General features: G+C 42.5%; 2 protein-coding genes across 2 annotated transcripts; both read left to right on the top strand.

Moving 5' to 3' along the window:
- Nucleotides 1-1,212: 1,212 nt before the first annotated feature.
- On the top strand, nt 1,213-5,423 carry LOC106562932 (dnaJ homolog subfamily B member 5). The gene is made up of 4 exons (XM_014128049.2): nt 1,213-1,414; nt 2,394-2,646; nt 2,992-3,554; nt 4,404-5,423. Exons 1-4 carry the CDS (start codon nt 1,316-1,318, stop codon nt 4,635-4,637), a joined length of 1,149 nt encoding a protein of 382 aa, XP_013983524.1. The 5' UTR covers nt 1,213-1,315; the 3' UTR covers nt 4,638-5,423.
- Nucleotides 5,424-9,125: 3,702 nt separating this feature from the next.
- LOC106562930 (protein huluwa) lies at nt 9,126-18,466 on the top strand. Its single transcript, XM_014128048.2, has 3 exons — nt 9,126-9,894; nt 9,982-10,189; nt 18,300-18,466. The coding sequence occupies exons 1-3, from the start codon at nt 9,238-9,240 to the stop codon at nt 18,464-18,466; spliced, it is 1,032 nt and encodes a 343-aa protein (XP_013983523.2). The 5' UTR covers nt 9,126-9,237.
- Nucleotides 18,467-18,633: the final 167 nt, after the last annotated feature.

Here is an 18,633-nt window from a genome sequence, read left to right as displayed (position 1 = left end):
CCACATTTCTTTTAGACTAACATTTAGCTTTCAACGGTGAAGATTTGTGTGCAACCGAACCGATAGAAGGAACGACCAGCAGGCGTGGGTAGCAACCCTAGATTTGTGTCAGGAATATATATTGTGGAAGGATGAAATATTATGAATAAATTCATCAAAATAACTTTCATGAAAATGTGTAAATCATTATTTGAATGTGTTGGTGACCCGTTGTATAAAAGTGATAATGACCTCGAAGCCGGTGTTTGGAGGACTTCGTCTCGGGCCTAACAACACCTGTGCCAATATATCCTCCAAACACCGGCTTCTCTGGCATTATCACTTAAATATATATGAGTAATTGATTAAAAAACAATGAAGATGGATTTCTCTGATGAATGGATCACATGCATAGGCTCTGACTTTCTCAACTCCACGATTTGGAAGTACAATGGAGTGATTTTATCGACTTTACCGACTTTATCGAAATTATGTCAGTTGAGAAAAAATGTCCATTTAATGCTTTCCTTGTACCTATATTTGTCCTGTGTTAACGTGAGCTTTTCTTAGGGTGCTGAAAGCCGTAGCATTTGCAACCTTTGCAAAGGGAGCCATTGTTTGTAAATGGAGATAGAGCAGCGGATGTTTTTATTTTGGCAGGGGATGCACAGAATGGTATTATTTTTTGTTTTACTTTAGCTTTCAAATCCAACTGACAACTCTATAACAATCAGGAGAAGTACAGGTACAGTTTCAAAACTACGGACAAGCTCGCACTTTCACAGGACAAACATACTGTAGGTGCAAGGAAAGCATAAAAATGTAAGTCTTGACTGACAGCAACTCGATGTAGTCGGAGGTGCAGTCCGTCCACATGTCACTCAACTCCATTTTACATCGTGGAGTTGAGAAACTCCGCTACAGAGCCTCGAGGGATGTCTAAATGTTAGTCTTCAATCGGCAAACCTAGACGGCTCTGAGGATTCAACTCACTGGTCGTGACTGCTCGTGAGCTTTCTGCTAAGAATCCCGGAAACGAGTCTCAACAAGGAGAAGGAGGCGGTTACATCCGCATGATCATGAAGCGAACGCCAATGGTCTCGCGGAGGAATCGGTAGGCACCGTATTCCCTCTTGTGCGTAGGAAAATGGGCGGGTTTGGGGAAAGCTCGGTCACGCTGCGTGGGTGTTGAGTGTATAGTAAAGGGCTGCCGCGGCAGTATTTAGCACAGTCTGCAGTCAGCCGCTCAGTCAACCAACAGCCCAACCACAGCTAAAACAGCTAAGAGCTTTTCAGCACCAAAAAACAGCGGACAGCTCCTCAATAAGCGAACACTATGGTTCTGATCTGGACCCAGTTTGGAGTGAAAACCAAAAATGGAAAGTGCAAGGTCCGCGTTATGAACAGGAATGACAGCTCGGGCTCTTCATCAGGGGTAAGTTATATTTTGGAAATGTGTCTACATTTCAGTCATTTACAGATTGTTATGTATTGTATCAAATGCAAGTAGCCCATGTCCGTTAAACTCATGTATGTCATAAATTGTGCCTAATGGTTGTGTCATTAAAAAGTTGGCAGTGAGTTTAAAGACTAGTGGTATCATTGCTGAGAATATTATCGGATTAAAGCATAGATGTGTCAAATATTTAATGTTCCTTTTATTGTAAATGAGAATATATTCTCAGTCAACTCACCTTGTAAAATAAGGAATTATATATATTTTTAAAAGCTTATACACACTGTGTGTGAGCAGTTTGCACAATGTCAACGGGTTCTCCAGTAACCTACTGAATATGCTTTATACCCCTAATTCCAACGCAGACAGTGTAGCCTAGTTGAGCCAATCAGGGCTCAGCTGGCATCTGTGGTGCGAGGTGCAGTCTGCCTCAAGATGCTCATACACACGAGTTCCCCCTATAGTCACGTTGCCTGCATTTAGATGCACAAACAGATCTGCATTACAGTCTAGAATAGTTTTCATACAATACTATTTTCACAGGCTGAATGTAATAATAAAGAATACGTTGTAGTCATTTGTATTCAAAGGACTGACAGGTGACAATTCCAAGTATGTGTCCTCTGAAACTGGTACTAGCACAGAAGGCTTGCTGACAATCATAGCCTACTTGTCTGGGTCATTCTCAATCAATTGTTGAATGTCACACCTGCTGGGTGTCATAAAGCTGCCTGGTGCTTGGAAATGCATTATTATGGGCATGGGAGTGAGAGCGTTATAAGGAGTGGTTGAAGTGTATAGCCCACAGCCCAGGGAGTTAGTTATCTTACTATGACATCTTATCCAGCTCTGGCTTTCGATAGCTTCGTTGAGGCAAAGACATTTGTCCTTTTAAAACGTGGCTATTCTGTGTGCAGTAGAGATCTAACGAGCTCCTTCTCCCACCCTGTTTCTCCAGGAGAACCAGAAGGACCAAGAGGTTCCCGTTCTGTCCAGGCCTATGGGGAAGGATTTCTACAAGGTCCTGGGCGTCGAGTCTGACTCCAACGAAGACGACATCAAGAAGGCGTACAGGAAGATGGCCCTGAAGTTTCACCCCGACAAGAACAGCGCTGCGGACGCCGCGGACAAGTTTAAGGAGATTGCAGAAGCTTATGAGATTCTGACCGACTCCAAGAAAAGGGTCATCTATGATCAGTTTGGAGAAGAAGGTGAGGGCCTTTCCTTCTTTCCCTTTGTCATTTGACCGGCAAGTGCTGTTGCATCTTGCAAAAAAATCTACAGCACCTGGTCCCCCTGAGAGCCAGCCCAACACATGCAGTGTAGACGACTACAGGTTGATAAATTAGTCAGCCAGCGACGAGAAAGTGTTTGTCAAACTTCGAAGTGCCAATATATACATTTAGTAAGCCCTCCAGAAGTGTTGAGCTAAATATACGAGTAAGAACTTTGTCTCAGAGTGGGAGAAGAATACCAGATTAGACAAGATGGAAGGTCACACTCCTGCCTGAGTGAACTGTACTAACTGAAGTTGTCTTTTTTCTTTTGTGTCTCAGGTCTCAAGAACGGAGGCGGGGTGTCCATGGCAGGCAAAGAGAACAACCCCCATCACTATAGTTACCACGGCGATGCCCACGAGACCTTCTCAACATTCTTCCAGGGCTCCGACCACTTCGACATCTTCTTCGGGCCCGACGGCGAGGAGGAGCTTTTCAACCCCTTTAACCGTTTCACCTTCAGCAAAGGTGATGGTTACCATGGCAACTATGGCCCCAACGGCGAGAAACTTCGGCGCGGGCGACGGCAGGGTGTGGAGGTGGTGCACGACCTCCTGGTGACCCTAGAAGAGGTGTTCCACGGCTGCTCTAAGCACATGAAGATCACGCGGCACCGCCTCAACCCAGACGGCCGCAGCCTTCGCACTGAGGATAAGGTCCTGAACGTGGTGGTGAAAAAGGGATGGAAGGAGGGTACCAAGATCACCTTTCCCAGAGAGGGTGACGAGACGGCCAATAGCATACCCGCCGACGTGACCTTCGTCCTCAAGGACAAGAAACACCCCCACTACAAGAGGGACGGGTCCAACATAGTCTATACGGCAAAGATCACCCTCAAAGAAGTACGTTTGTGTTCATGTGAACTTGTGTGTCAACTTAACATTGATATGGTTATATAATGCAGTTAGTATTAGCAGATGTACAGCACTGCCATACTTTCAGTATAACATAATGCTTCAAGGCATAGCTGAAGTATGCCACTTCTGTACTTTAGATAATGGCTCAAATTGGTGGCTGTAGGGAGAACACTTTGTTCTATTCAGAGCCCCTCTCAGCTAACCCACACTGCTCCAACCTTGTCCTTAGCCCAGCTAACAACCCCCCAATAACACACAGTGCCCACCAACACCTCCCCTCACTTACCTCATCGGCCCCTACAGAGAGCAGCATCAGCAGTAGCTAAATATAGCCTCGGTCAGCCGCCCCCTCACACTGCTTTCACTTTGCTCCCCCACTGACTCCTCTGCTCTGCGCCAGCCTTTAGCTTCCTCTCTCTCTGGCTTACAATCACTCACTCCCACATCCTACGCTCCTCAGATTAGCATGCTAGTGTTCAGACATTGCAGGCTCTTCACCAAGCGCCTCTTCATCTTCCCCTGGCCCCACTCAGTCAATCTGTTGAGTACCGACACCCACAGCCAGAATAGAGAGAACATTACTGGTATAGCATTTGTAACACTTAGCGTTGCGTAACAGAGAAAAGCGTCGCCTTTGGGGGGAAATTGCTCCACATTTGAGTCTGATATAACACTCACTTAAGAAAATTGCCCTGGTTAGTTTCACATTCATTCAGAAGTACCAACTGCAGCTAATTATGTTATGGGGTCGACTGCTTCCACTGTTATGTAACCAAACGCTCTCTACATAAAAAGAGGAAGATTAACAAATACTTTCTTCCTCGCTCTCTCCAGGCTCTATGTGGATGCACAGTCAACGTCCCCACCCTCGACAACAGGACGATGCCACTACCGTGCAGTGACGTCATCAAGCCCGGCGCCATCCGGCGGCTGAGGGGCGAGGGGCTGCCCCACGCCAAGACCCCCACCACACGTGGCGACCTGGTGGTGGAGTTCCAGGTGGCCTTCCCTGACAGGATCCCTCCCCAGTCCAAAGAGATCATCAAACACAGCCTCATTGGGTGCTAACATGCTATCGTGCTAACGACCACAACAGCTAGCCGATACAATCACAGCCTTGCTAGGTGCTATGACAATCCAGCACAGCTTCTCCCTGTGCTTGGTTTAGAGACAATGGCAGGAATGGAATCTTTAAAAACATATATACCTTTTTGATTATAGGCACTATTCATCATCTACAATGCCACAGGGGAAAAGGTTTACAGTTTAACTGGCAAATGGACTCCTGAGTGTCTGGGCACGTTTTCTGACAGACTGACTAGCCTTTCTCTTGAATGAAAAAGGGTAGAGGTACTCTTACTGTGTTGCCTATATCAAGAGTTTGGTATGCCAATAGAGTCATTCGACTCATTAGAGAAACCTGAGGTAGTTGACTGTCACGTGGCAAAATGATTCTACCAGTTGTATGGTGTTCATATGACTGCACTTTTACATTGATTTATTACAATAACAAATATGTACTTGTGTACAAGACTGTACTAATGTACAAATATAGTTATCACTGTCTCTAAAAGAGATTCATTTGTCAAATGTTCAACTGAATCATTTGAAACGTTTGTATATATTTGTGCTTTAACTTATACCAGATGTTAATGTATTATTCTAAATTGACAAATGGACAAAGAAAAGCATGTTGAATAAATGAAAATACCTGAATTTTAATAAAAGTTTTTGTGTTTTATTATATTAAAATGTGCAGCACTGGTCATGAACTATGATTCAGGATAAGAATAAGCATGTCCATATCACAAAAGGAAATGAGAAAAATGTGAAATACATTGAACAAAGCAAAAAATATATTCAGCATGCAATTTCAAAGATTTTACTGAGTTACAGTTCATATAAGGAAAACAGTCAATTGAAATAAATTCATTAAGCCCTAATCTATTGATTTCACATGACTGTGAATACAGATATGCATCTGTTGGTCACAGATACCTTAAAGAAAAGGTACAGGCATGGATCAGAAAACCAGTCAGTATCTGGTGTGACCAACATTTGCCTCATGCAGCGCAGTACATCTGCTTCACATAGAGTTGATCAGGCTGTTGATTGTGGCCTGAGGAATGTTGTCCCGCTCTTCAATGGCTGTGTGAAGTTGCTGGATATTGGAACACGCTGTCGTACACGCCGATCCAGAGCATCCCAAACATGCTCAATGGGTGACATGTCTGGTGATTATGCAGGCTATGGAAGAACTGGGACATTTTCAGCTTCCAGGAATTGTGTGCAGATCCTTGCGACATGGGGCCGTGCATTGTTATTATCATGATTCCAAGTGTAATTTCATAGTGTTGATGTCTTCGCTAGTATTCTAAAATGTTCAAAATAGTAAAAATAAAGAAAAACCCTTGAATGAGTAGGTGTGTCCAAACTTAGTACCGTATCTCTCTCTCATTCATATACACTGAACAAAAATATAAGTGCAGCATGTAAAGTGTTGGTCCCATGTTTTCTGAGCTGAAATAAAAGATCCCAGAAATGTTTCATGCGCACAAAGTTTATTTCTCTCAAATTTGTTTAAAATATATATATATATATGCAACATGTAATCTGTTGATCCCATGTTTCATGAGCTGAAATAAAAAAATCCTAGAAATGTTGGTTTTCCCTACCTTTCTTTAAGGTATCTGTGACCAACAGATACATATCTGTATTCCCAGTCTGTGAAATCCATAAATTAGAGCCTAATTCATTTATTCCAATTTACTGATGTCCTTATATGAACTTGAACTGTAACTCAGTAAAATCTTTGAAATTGTTGCATTTACATTTTTTTGTTCAATGTACTATGAAGACTTAACTTCATAATACAGTAAATTAGATAAACCTCACATTAATCCTGACTACAATCTTGATTATGTGAAGAGTTGGAGAGAACTCTTGGGCGAGGCAATGCCTCCTGCAATTGCCATGTTGCAACAGAATCAAGGAAGACTAATGAGGCCTGAAGGATATCTTACCACCTCCAAGTGCAGATCAGCCAGTTGACCTAGAGTAATGAGTACATAAGCTGTTCAAGATCATCAGTGGTGTCAATAGGTTTTGAGCAGTACTGTTGGCTGAAAGAGTGTCGGTATTGCACCATAGACGACCTCGGCTGACAACCTCACGAAAACAATCTGCGCACTTCAAAGGAGCTGAAGGCTGTGTTGTGGTTCTTGATGGCCAGATAGCTAGCAATAATGACAAGAAACTGCCATGTGGGGAATCGTAAGTGGCTCGTTTTAGCTCATTTGATCTTGATCTTGATACCATGTCTTATTTTGAGGTGTTTTGACTGACGTCACGTCTATATGCTAATATGGCAAAACATTTTCTAGCTAGCTAACCGACAACTGTAACAATGTATTTGAGAGACAAGTGCTCATTGTGCAACTTTATGTTTTCAATAAACAGTGTTGATAAAATGTCAACTATATTTCATATCCAATCTAAGCAAACCCTGTCTGTTTTGCCCCATAGTCGTGCACGTTGGTTTAGTTAACTACTGCCACCTAGTGTTAAATGCTACTAAAACGACCCAGAAACCATATTCTAGGGCCCATAGGTGCATCCCAATATGCTAAAAAAAAAAAAATCTGCATTGAGCTAAACAAAGGGTAGGTGAAAGCAATGTGTACACTATGGGACATATTTATTTTCCTATCCAACTCTTTCACATCAGTGCAGATGAGGAAAAGGAGAGAGAAGAAGCTACTTCACACTATTGAGATGCAGCCCCTTTTGCAATAATGTCCTCTTTCCTTCACTCTCATCACTTCTTAGTGTTCATTTTTTTTCCTTCACTAACTTAGTTCTTGTTTTAAAGTTGGAGTTGAAAATCCTGAAAAACAGATGGTACAATGGACAGCAATACTTTCAAACATGCTAGAAAAAGGAAGCAGGAAATATTTCTATGGCAAGACTCAAAAGAGCACTCCCCTGTGGACTGTTGAGAGATTTCCACTCCTCCATGGTTGATGCTGGGTTTTCAGCCAGGTCAGCTGTGATAGAAGTCAGTATTCGACGTCTATCCATATCTGAGGATATTGGAATATGACGTGGACCCGGCCACTAGGGGCAACATTGAGCACTGTTACCGTCAAATAGGCCTCTGAATCCAAAGGTTGCAAGTTTGAATCCAGTGATAGAAAGTTGTTTTGAGATTTAAACACTTTGAAATGTGACGTTTGTAAAACATGGAGACCGAGCTAGTTGGGGTTTTACACAACATAGACAAATGCCACCGCAGCCACCGACTTGAGAGTCAGTCTTTCCCTGATACATAGACAGAGACAGTGAGACAGACATTGACAAATGGTTTGAGATGGGAAGGCAAAACGTCACAAAATGCTCATCAATAAAATTTTACCGAACATGAAGCATCATCTCACAAGAGTGTTGTTGATTCTGAAGTGTTAAGTCTTGTCTGCTTCTTTCCTTGTTGACTTACCACCATGTGTATTTGTGTGCCAAATAGGACAACCTGATCACAGAGAAATTTCGTATTATTCTGTATCTTAATCCGATACACTCCTTTTAGAATTGTATGTTACTTTCAGTATGGTATGTATTAATTTATGGATGTCCATCACCCATTTCGTTTGATATGTTACTAATTACAATTTGTATTATATGTGAATCTGAAAACCATGTAATATGTTAAGAATTTGCAATGACTACTATGTTACGTATTCTAGTTAGGTGGCTAATGTTAGCTAGCTGGCTAACGTTAGCTAGGTTAGGGGTTAAGGTTAGGGGAAGGGTTAGCTAAAAGGGTTAAGGTTAGGGGAAGGGAAAGGTTCAGCTAACATGCTAAGTAGCTAAAAAGTACTAAGTAGTTGAAAAGTTAATAATTAGCTAAAATGCTAAAGCTTTCGGTGATGAGTTTGGAACTTGCATCCTTTGGGTTGCTTGACCTTCACGTATCCATTTATCTTATGTAACCATAGCAAATATAACATTCGATACTAATTTGATTCTCCTGGACGTATGTTTACTATGTAACGTGTTGTCTATTTGACCAGGCTGAATAGGAAGGTTTCCTGTATATCTATGCCAACGACCATAAAACAGCGTGGTTGGGCCAATTCGTTATGCTGTAATTCTAAATCCTTGGTTTATTCAATGTGCCATAATATGTATACACCTGTACGTCACCGGCAGCTTGGATATGAGAGCCTGGATATGAGAGCCTGGACATGAGAGCCTGGATATGAGAGCCTGGATATGAGAGCGAGATCTGGGTGATGTGATTGACTATTTGTCACCTATTCTACAGGACAGACAAGCATCAAGCAAGCAGACATTAAACTCGTCACCTGCTTTTGGAGTTATTATTTCATGCCTATACCCACATTTTCGAGTCGGCCTTCTTTCGGCTGTCCGAGCATAAAAAAAATGAATTGTCTACGTAAATTCTTAATTTGGGGTAAAATATGCTCATTTAAATACAGCTGTATTCAATAGCTCTTCAAGCAGAAAATACAATCTATCATGGCCACGGGGTTCGCCAAGTACAAAATCCAAGCAGTCATTCTGCAGAGTTCAATCACAGACCCTGGATAGTGAAATTGATTGGTCCAACAAAACACCTGCGCTTTTCACTGAGAAAAATCACAATTTTATGCGTTCTGGAATTGGATCCTATAAACTATATGACGAAATGTCGCAAATAGGCCCATCAACACCACCCTCCAAACTGAGTGAAGGTTGGCCAATTACAAGTTTAAGACTACTTATTATTTTACTCGTACCGTGCGTGGTTCTTCTGCTGCTGTTTAACTGTTTGTTCCTGGGTTACAAGTTGCACATTTTTTCAAAGAAGAACAGGAAAAGACAAGACAGCGAAAGTATTTTACAGTCTACTCTTTCGACGCGCCCGAGAATGACCAAAATATCAGAGGCGCCATTTTTCCCAAATCGAGATGGGACTAGAGGTTATATCTCTGTTTCAGAGCCTATTTTGGCGCAGCCCTTGAGCTCTTCGCGTACCTCTTCAAATGACAGGGCAGCAGTGGAGCAGAGTATCCGATTCGTCCGTCTGGGTGGGGCCACAGGCAATGGTGGCTCTGAGTCCCTGAGGGCTCCGAGCGCCATTTTGGCGACAACAGCCGATACCAACTCCAGGGTCGACCAGCCCCGTAGGTCAAGCGTGTACAGTAGGAATAAAATGAGCTGGCGCAGGAGCGCCCCTATCCTACCGCAGTCAAGTGATTCAGAGGAAGAACTGCCTAACCTTGTGCCACCCAATTCACCTGCGCTAAATGATACACACTCAAGGGTAAATTCATGGTTCCAGCCTAATATTAGCCAAAGTAACCATTGAACTCTGTCTTGGATGTGATGTGTGACTGTTTTATGCACACAGGTAACACCTGACCAGAGGCCCATGCGTCGGTGCAGCACCATGGAGCTGCAATATGTATTGAACAACACAGGGGAACACAAGTTTGATATGGTTGAATTCGAATGTGAATATGCCAGTAGCATACCTCCAGAAACTTCATGCTTTGTTGCATCTGACAACTCTTCCACAATGGGTCCTGGATTGGACAGCGACTTCGGAGCAAGCGCAGGTGAGTTGACATCAAATCAAATCAAAATGTATTTGTCACATGCACCGAATACAACAGGTGTAGACCTTACAGGGAAATGCTTACATACAAGCCCTTAACCAGAAATGCTAAGAAAAAAATAAAATAAATAAGTGTTAAGTAAAAAATGGATAAGTAGAAAATAGAAAATAAAAGTAACAAATAATTAAAGAGCAGCAGTAAAATAACAAGCGAGGCTATATACAGGGGGTACCGGTACAGAGTCAATGTGTGGGGGAACTGGTTAGTTGAGGTAATTGAGGTAATATGCACATGTAGGTAGAGTTAAAGTGACTATGCATAGATTATAAACAGAGAGTAGCAGCAGTGTAAAAGAGGGGTCTGGGTAGCCCATTGATTAGATGTTCAGGATTCTTATGGCTTGAGGATAGAAGCTGTTAAGAAGCCTTTGGGACCTCGACTTGGCGCACACTTGATACAATTTGTCAACTAATAATCAAGCCCTTGACTAGGTGAATCAGGTGAGCTAGTTCAGGGCTACAACAAAACTGTGAAATGTCTGGGGGACCCCAAGGAGAGGTTTGGTAAACACTGTACTAGACCATATATAGCTGTTGTGTAAATGTACTAGACCATATACACTACAGTTCAAAAGTTTGGGGTCACTTAGAAATGTCCTTGTTTTTGAAAGAGAAGCACATTAAAATAACATCAAATTGATCAGAAGTACAGTGTTGACATTGTTCATGTTGTAAATGACCATTGTAGCTGGAAACGGCCAATTTTTTAAATTTATTTTATTATCATTATTTTTTTATGGAATATCTTCATAGGCACATTATCAGCAACCATCACTCCTGTGTTCCAATGGCACGTTGTGTTAGCTAATCCAAGTTTATAATTTTAAAAGGCTAATTGATCGTTAGAAAACCCGTTTGCAATTATGTTGGCACAGCTGAAAACTGTTGTCCTGATTAAATAAGCAATAAAACTGTCCTTCTTTAGACTAGTTGAGTATCTGGAGCATCAGCATTTGTGGGTTCGATTACAGGCTCAAAATGTCCAGAAACAAAGAACTTATTCTAAAAATGGATTACATTTTTTTTTAATACTCAACAATCTACACACAATACCCCATAATGACAAAGAGAAAACAGGTTTTTACAAATGTTTGCAAATAAAAAATAAAAAAAACTTAAGTATTCAGACCCTTTGCGATAAGACTTGAAATTGAGCTCAGATGCATCCTGTTTCCATTGATTATCCTCGATGTTTCTAAAACTTGATGAGAGTCCACCTGTGGTAAATTGAATTGATTTGTAAAGGCACACCTGTCTATATATGGTCCCACAGTTGACAGTGCATGTCAGAGCAAAAACCAAGCCATGAGGTTTAAGGAATTGTCCGTAGAGCTCTGAGACAGGATTGTGTCGAGGCACAGATCTGGGGAAGGGTACCAAAACATTTCTGCAGCATTGTAGATCACCAAGAACACAGTGGCCTCCATCATTCTAAAATGGAAGAAGTTTGGAACCACCAAGACTCTTCCTAGAGCTGGCCGCCCAGCCAAACTGAGCAACCGGGTGAAAAGAGCCTTGGTCAGGGAGGTGACCAAGAACCCGATGCTCACTCTGACAGAGCTCTAGAGTTCCTCTGTGGAGATAGGATAACCTTCCAGAAGGACAACCATCTCTGCAGCACTCCACCAATCAGGCCTTTATGATAGAGTGGCCAGACGGAAGCCACTCCTCAGTAAAAGGCACATGACAGACGGCTTGGAGTTTGCCATAAGGCAGCTAAAGACTCTCAGACCATGAGAAACAAGATTCTCTGGTCTGATGAAACAATGATTGAACTCTTTGGCCTGAATGCCAAGCGTCACGTCTGGAGGAAACCTGGCACCATCCCTACAGTGAAGCATGGTGGTGGCAGCATCATGCTGTGGGGATGTTTTTCATCGGCAGAGACTGGGAGACTAGTCAAATCAAATCAAAATTTTATTTGTCACATACAACAGGTGTAGACCTTACAGTGAAATGCTTACTTACAAGCCCTTAACCAACAATGCAGTTTAAGAAAAATACAAAATAATAATAGAAATTTATAAAAGTATTCCTGAGGGGGAATAGGTTTTGTCATGCCGTTTTCACGACTGTCTTGGTGTGCTTGGACCATGATAGTTTGTTGGTGATGTGAACACCAAGGAAGATGAAGCTCTCAACATGCTCCACTACAGCCCTGTCGATGAGAGTGGGGTGTGCTCTGTCTTCCTTTTCCTGTAGTCCACAATCATCTCCTTTATCTTGATCACATTGAGGGAGAGGTTGTTGTCCTGGCACCACACGTCCAGATCTCTGCCCTCCTCCCTTTAGGTTGTCTCGTCGTTGTTGGTGATCAGGCCCACCACTGTTGTGTCATCGGCAAACTTAATGATGGTGTTGAAGTCGTGCCTGGCCATGCTGTCATGAGTGAACCGGGAGTACAGGAGGGGACTGAGCGTGCACCCCTGAGGGGCCCCCGTGTTGAGGATCAGCGTGGCGGATGTGTTGTTACCTACCCTTACCACCTGGGGGTAGCCCGTCAGGAAGTCCAGGATCCAGTTGCAGAGAAAGGTGTTTAGTCCCAGGGTCCTTAGCTTAGTGGTGAGCTTTGAGGGCACTATGGTGTTGAACACTGAGCTGTAGTCAATGAATAGCATTCTCAAATAGGTGTTCCTTTTGTCCAGCTGTGAAAGGGCAGTGTGGACTGCAATAGAGATTGCATCATCTGTGGATCTGTTGGGGCGGTATGCAAATTGGAGTGGGTCTAGGGTTTCTGGGATATTGGTGTTGATGTGAGCCATGGCCAGCCTTTCAAAGCACTTCATGGCTACAGATGTGAGTGCTACGGGTCGGTAGTCATTTAGGCAAAGATGAACGGAGCAAAATACAGAGAGATCCTTGATGAAAACCTGCTCCAGAAGGCTCACCTTCCAACAGGACAACGGCTCTAATCACACAGCAAAGACAATGCAGGAGTGGCTTCAGGAAAAGTCTCTGAATGGCCTTGAGTGGCCCAGCCAGAGCACGGACTTGAACCCGATCAAACATCTCTGGAGAGACCTGAAATAGCTGTGCAGCAACGCTCCTCATCAAATCTGATAGAGCTTGAGAGGATCTGCAGAGAAGAATTGGCAAAACTCCCCAAATACAGGTGTGTCAAGCTTGTATCGTCATACCCAAGAAGGCTCGATGCTGTAATCACTGCCAAAGGTGCTTCAACAAAGTACTGAGTAAAGGGTCTGAATACTTGTGTAAACATCAGTTTTTTACATTTTTATAGATTTGCAAAAATTACAAAAAATCTATTTTTGCTGTGTCATTATGGGGTATTGTGTGTAGGTTGATGTGAGGAAAAAAACAAATACATTTTGGAATATGGCTTAAACGTAGCAAAATGTGGAAAAAGTCAAGGGGTCTGAATACTTCCCGAATGCGCTGTACATACACTACCAGTCAAAAGTTTGGACACCTACTCATTCAAGGGTTTTTCTTTATTTGTACTATTTTCTACATTGTAGAATAATAGTGAAGACATCAAAACTATGAAATCATGTAGTAACCAAGTGTTAAACAGATCTAAATATATTTTATATTCTTCAAAGTAGCCACCCTTTGCCTTGATAACAGCTTTGGACACTCTTGGCCTTCTCTCAACCAGCTTCACCTGGAATGCATTTCCAACAGTCTTGAAGGAGTTCCCACATATGCTGAGCACTGGTTGGCTGCTTTTCATTCACTGTGCACTCCAACTCATCCCAAACCATCTCAATTTAGTTGAGGTCGGGGGATTGTGGATGCCAGGTCATCCGATGCAGCACTCCATCACTCTCCTTCTTGGTCAAATAGCCCTTACACAGCCTGGAGGTGTGTTGAGTCATTGTAATGTTGAAAAACAAATGATAGTCCCACTAAGTGCAAACCAGATGGGATGGGGTATCGCTGCAGAATCCTGTGGTAGTCTTGCTGGTTAAGTATGCCTTGAATTCTAAATAAATCACCGACAGTGTCACCAGCATGCTTCACGGTGGGAACCACACATGCGGAGATCATCCGTTCACCTACTCTGCGTCTCACAAAGACATAGCAGTTGGAACCAAAAATCTCAAATTTGGACTCATCAGACCAAAGGACAGATTTCCACCGGTCTAATGTCCATTGCTCGTGTTTCTTGGCCCAAGCAAGTCTTATTCTTACTGGTGTCCTTTAGTAGTGGTTTCTTTGCAGAAATTCGACTATGAATCTTCTCTGAACAGTTCATGTTGAGATGTATCTGTTACTTGAACTCTGAAGCATTTATTTGGGCTGCAATTTCTGAGATGCAGTTAACTCTAATGAACCTGTCCTCTGCAGCAGAGGTAACTCTGGGTCTTCCTTTCCTGTGGCGGTCATCATGAGAGCCAGTTTCATCATAGCGCTTGATGGTTTTTTCGACTGCACTTGAAGAAACTTTCTAAGTTCTTGACATTTTACGCAATGACTGACCTTCATGTCTTAAAGTAATGATGGACTGTTGTTTCTCTTTGCTTATTTGAGCTGTTCTTGCAATAATATGGACTTGGTCTTTTACCAAATAGGGCTATCTTCTGGATACCACCCCTACCTTGTCACAACACAACTGAAGAAGTAAAGAACATTAAGGAAAGAAATTCCACCAATTAACTTTTAACAAGGCACACCTGTTAATTGAAATGCATTCCAGGTGACTACCTCATGAAGCTGGTTGAGAGTGTGCAAAGCTGTCATCAAGGCAAAGGGTGGTTTCTTTGAAGAATCTCAATTATAAAATATTTTGATTTGTTTAACTTTTTTTAGTTACTACATGACTCCATATGTTATTTCATAGTTGATGTCTTTGCTATTATTCTACAATGTCGAAAATAGTAAAAATAAAGTAAAACCCTGGAATGAGTCGGTGTGTCAACTTTTGACTTGTACTGTACGTACATACATGTACGTGTAGACCGTCATTGTACATAAGAATTTGTTCTTAACTGACTTGCCTAGTTAAATAAAATATACATATACACGATGCCTTCAGAAAGTATTTGCACCTTGAATTTCTTTTTTTGCACACCTGGATTTTACAATATTTACAGATTATTACAACAAAAAATCTTCAAGCTCTGTCAAGTTGTTAATCATTGCAAGACATAGATTTACTAGCCGATTTAAGTCAAAACTAACTTGGCCACTCAGGAATATTCAATGTTGCCTTGGTATGCAACTCCAGTGTATATTTGGCCTTGTGTTTTAGGCTATTGTTCTGCTGAATGGTAAATTTGTCTCCCAGGGTGTTTCTCAAAATGCATACTACCTTGCTCAGAGCACACAAATTGGAGCACGGGATTAGAGTAGGAGTTCAAATCAAAGTATGCGAAATGGAGCACGGAGGGCACTTCTCTTACGCTTACTCAGTTTGTACATATTTTGAAGCATTTATCGCTGCAAGCTTCAACAAAGTAAAATCAACATTTCTTCAAATCAATGACGGCCATTATTTGAGCTGAAACGAGAGAAAATACAATCGATCAATGAAATGTATTTATAAAGCTCTTTTTATATCAGCCGATGTCAAAGTACTATACAGAAACCCAGCCTAAAACCCCAACAGCAAGCAATGCAGATGTAGAAGCACGGTGGCTAGGAAAAACTCCCTAGAAAGGCAGGAACCTAGGAAGAAACCTAGAGAGGAACCAGGCTCTGAGGGGTGGCCAGTCCTCTTCTGGCTGTGCCGGGTGGAGATTATAACAGAACATGGCCAAGATGTTCAAATGTTTATAGATGACCAGCAGGGTCAAATAATAATAATCGCAGTGGTTGCAACAGGCCAGCACGTCAGGAGTAAATGTCAGTTGCTTTGTCATAGCTGAGCGTTCAGAGTTTGAGATAGCAGGTGTGGTAGAGAGAGTCGAAAACAGCAGGTCCGGGACAAGGTAGCGCCTTGGTGAACAGGTCAGGGTTCCATAGCCGCAGGCAGAACAGTTGAAACTGGAGCAGCAGCACAACCAGGTGGACTGGGCTCAGGTCCTTCGGGAGGGGAGAGAGAGAGAGAATTAGAGGAAGCATACATAAAATTCACACAGGACACCAGATAAGGCAGGGGAATTACACCAGATAACAGACTGACCCTAGCCCCCCGACACAAACTATTGCAGCATAGATAATGGAGGCTGAGACAGGCGGGATCGGGAGACACTGTGGTCTCGTCCGACGACAACCCCGGACAGGGCCAACCAGGCAGGATATGACCCCACCCACCTTGCCAAAGCACAGCCCCCACACCACATATCCGCAAACCACCAACTTACTACACTGAGACAAGGCTGAGTATAGCCCACAAAGACCTCCCCCACAGCACAAACCCCAGGGGGCGCCAATCCTTTCTGGAAGATCATGTCAGTGACTCAACAAACTCAAGTGACGCACCTCTCCTAGGGACGGCATGGAAGAGCACTAGTAAGCCAGTGACTCAGCCCCCTTAATAGGGTCAGAGGCAGAGAATCCCAGTGGAGAGAGAGGAACCGGCCAGGCAGAGACGGCAAGGGTGGTTCGTTGCTCCAGTGCCTTTCCGTTCACCTTCACACTCCTGGGCCAGACTACACTCAGTCATAGGACGTACTGAAGAGATGAGTCTTCAACAAAGACTTAAAGGTTGAGACCGAGTCTACGTCTCTCACATGGATAGGTAGACCATTCCATAAAATTGGAGCTCTATAGGAGAAAGCCCTGCCTCCAGCTGTTTGCTTAGAAATTCTAGGGACAGTAAGGAGGCCTGCGTCTTGTGACCGTAGCGTACTTGTATGTACGGCAGGACTAAATCGGAGAGATCGGTAGGAGTAAGTCTATGTAATATGCTTTGTAGTTTGGCAGTAAAATCTTGAAATCAGCCCTAGCCTTAACAGGAAGCCAGTGTAGAGAAGCTAGCACTGGAGTAATATGATAAACATTTTTGGTTCTAGTCAAGATTCTAGTAGCCGTGTTTAGCAGCCGTCTGCCCGGTACAAACAGTGATAAAGACTTCAACATAGGAATGACCAATATCAATATTCAGACTATGGTGTCACTGCAGAAGAATTAAAAGGAAGGTTCTAAGTAACATACTCCAGCGTGCCAGTGGTATTTGAAGGTGAGCATTTGCCCACTGAAGTCAGTTACGATGCCGAACTGCAGTCAGGTTAAGTCCCTGGTGAGGACGACGTGCATGCAGATGAGCTTTCCTGTGATGGTTGTCCAAACCCAGTTTCATCAGCTGTCCAGGTAGCTGTTATCAGACGATCCCGCATGTGAAGAAGCTCTGGTGGACATTCCTGCAGTCAGCATGACAATTTCTCACTCCCTCAGAACTTGAGACATCTGTGGCATTGTGTTGTCACAAAACTACACATTTTAGAATTACCTTTTGTCCCCAGCACAAGGTGGGCCGGTCAAATTAAATCCAATCTGTGTAATGATCATGCTGTTTAATCAGCTTCTTGATATGCCACACCTGTCAGGTGGATGGATTATCTTGGCAAAGAAGAAATGCTCACTGAACAGGGATGTAAAGAAATTTGTGCATACATTTTGAGTGCTTTTTGAGCATATGGAACATTTCTGGGATATTTTATTACGCTCATGAATCATGGGACTTTACATGTTACGTTTTTTATATTTTTGTTCAGTATGTGTGGGGTAGAGGAGGTAGTCATAATGTTAAACACTATTATTGCACACTGAGTCCATGCAACTTATGAGCAATTTTTTATTTGAACTTCAGCTTTTCATTTTTAAATAATTTGTAAAAAATATTTTAACATAATACCATTGGTGTGTAGGTCAGTGACACAATCTCATTTGAATCCATTTTAAATTCAGACCAACAACAAAATGTGGAAAAAGTCAAGGGGTGTGAATACTTTCTGAAGGCACTGTACAGCAATAGATATTGGTGAGCGATGTCCAGTATATAAATATGCGGTGTGTATAAACAGTAACTAAAATGCAATATAGTATAAATATTAGACATAGCTTGTCAAATACAGTATGGATATTACATTTTCCAATTTAAGGGATTCCCTTTCACATACCTAATTACACATGTGCTTCTACAGGTGTCTTGCTCCGAATTCTGTCTGCAGACAGCGACGGTCTCACCAACAGAATGTGGGCATCAGGAATGGATTGGGACTATTACGACCCGTGCTACGTGAGGGAGAGACACATACCCAAACAAAAAGATCACAAACCTGCATTACATACCAAGCATTATTGGGTATGATGCCCGAGAATTACGTTTTAATCTCATTTATATATTTAATATACTTTATTTACAATATTAGGCTATACATATTTTTCTCCAAATATTTAAAATAATAAAGAGCACTAACAGATCACTTACCAAATGTAAAAAAATTAAAATCCCCACCAGTTTGAGTTTAGTAAAGA

The sequence above is a fragment of the Salmo salar genome, chromosome ssa11, assembly GCF_905237065.1.
Source record: "Salmo salar chromosome ssa11, Ssal_v3.1, whole genome shotgun sequence".
NCBI classification, from domain to species: domain Eukaryota; kingdom Metazoa; phylum Chordata; class Actinopteri; order Salmoniformes; family Salmonidae; genus Salmo; species Salmo salar.
The sequence above is the reverse complement of the archived record's forward strand: the minus strand, read 5'-3'. Positions and strand labels throughout refer to the sequence as shown.

Excerpts from the sequence above, each read along its gene's own strand:
- LOC106562932 (XM_014128049.2), top strand. The coding sequence starts at position 1,316 with ATGGTTCTGATCTGGACCCAGTTTGGAGTGAAAACCAAAAATGGAAAG. Across the intron at positions 1,415-2,393 it reads GCTCGGGCTCTTCATCAGGG|GAGAACCAGAAGGACCAAGA; the intron begins GTAAGTTATATT and ends CTGTTTCTCCAG. Across the intron at positions 3,555-4,403 it reads CAAAGATCACCCTCAAAGAA|GCTCTATGTGGATGCACAGT; the intron begins GTACGTTTGTGT and ends CGCTCTCTCCAG.
- LOC106562930 (XM_014128048.2), top strand. The coding sequence starts at position 9,238 with ATGCGTTCTGGAATTGGATCCTATAAACTATATGACGAAATGTCGCAA. Across the intron at positions 9,895-9,981 it reads TAAATGATACACACTCAAGG|GTAACACCTGACCAGAGGCC; the intron begins GTAAATTCATGG and ends TTATGCACACAG. Across the intron at positions 10,190-18,299 it reads CGACTTCGGAGCAAGCGCAG|GTGTCTTGCTCCGAATTCTG; the intron begins GTGAGTTGACAT and ends GTGCTTCTACAG.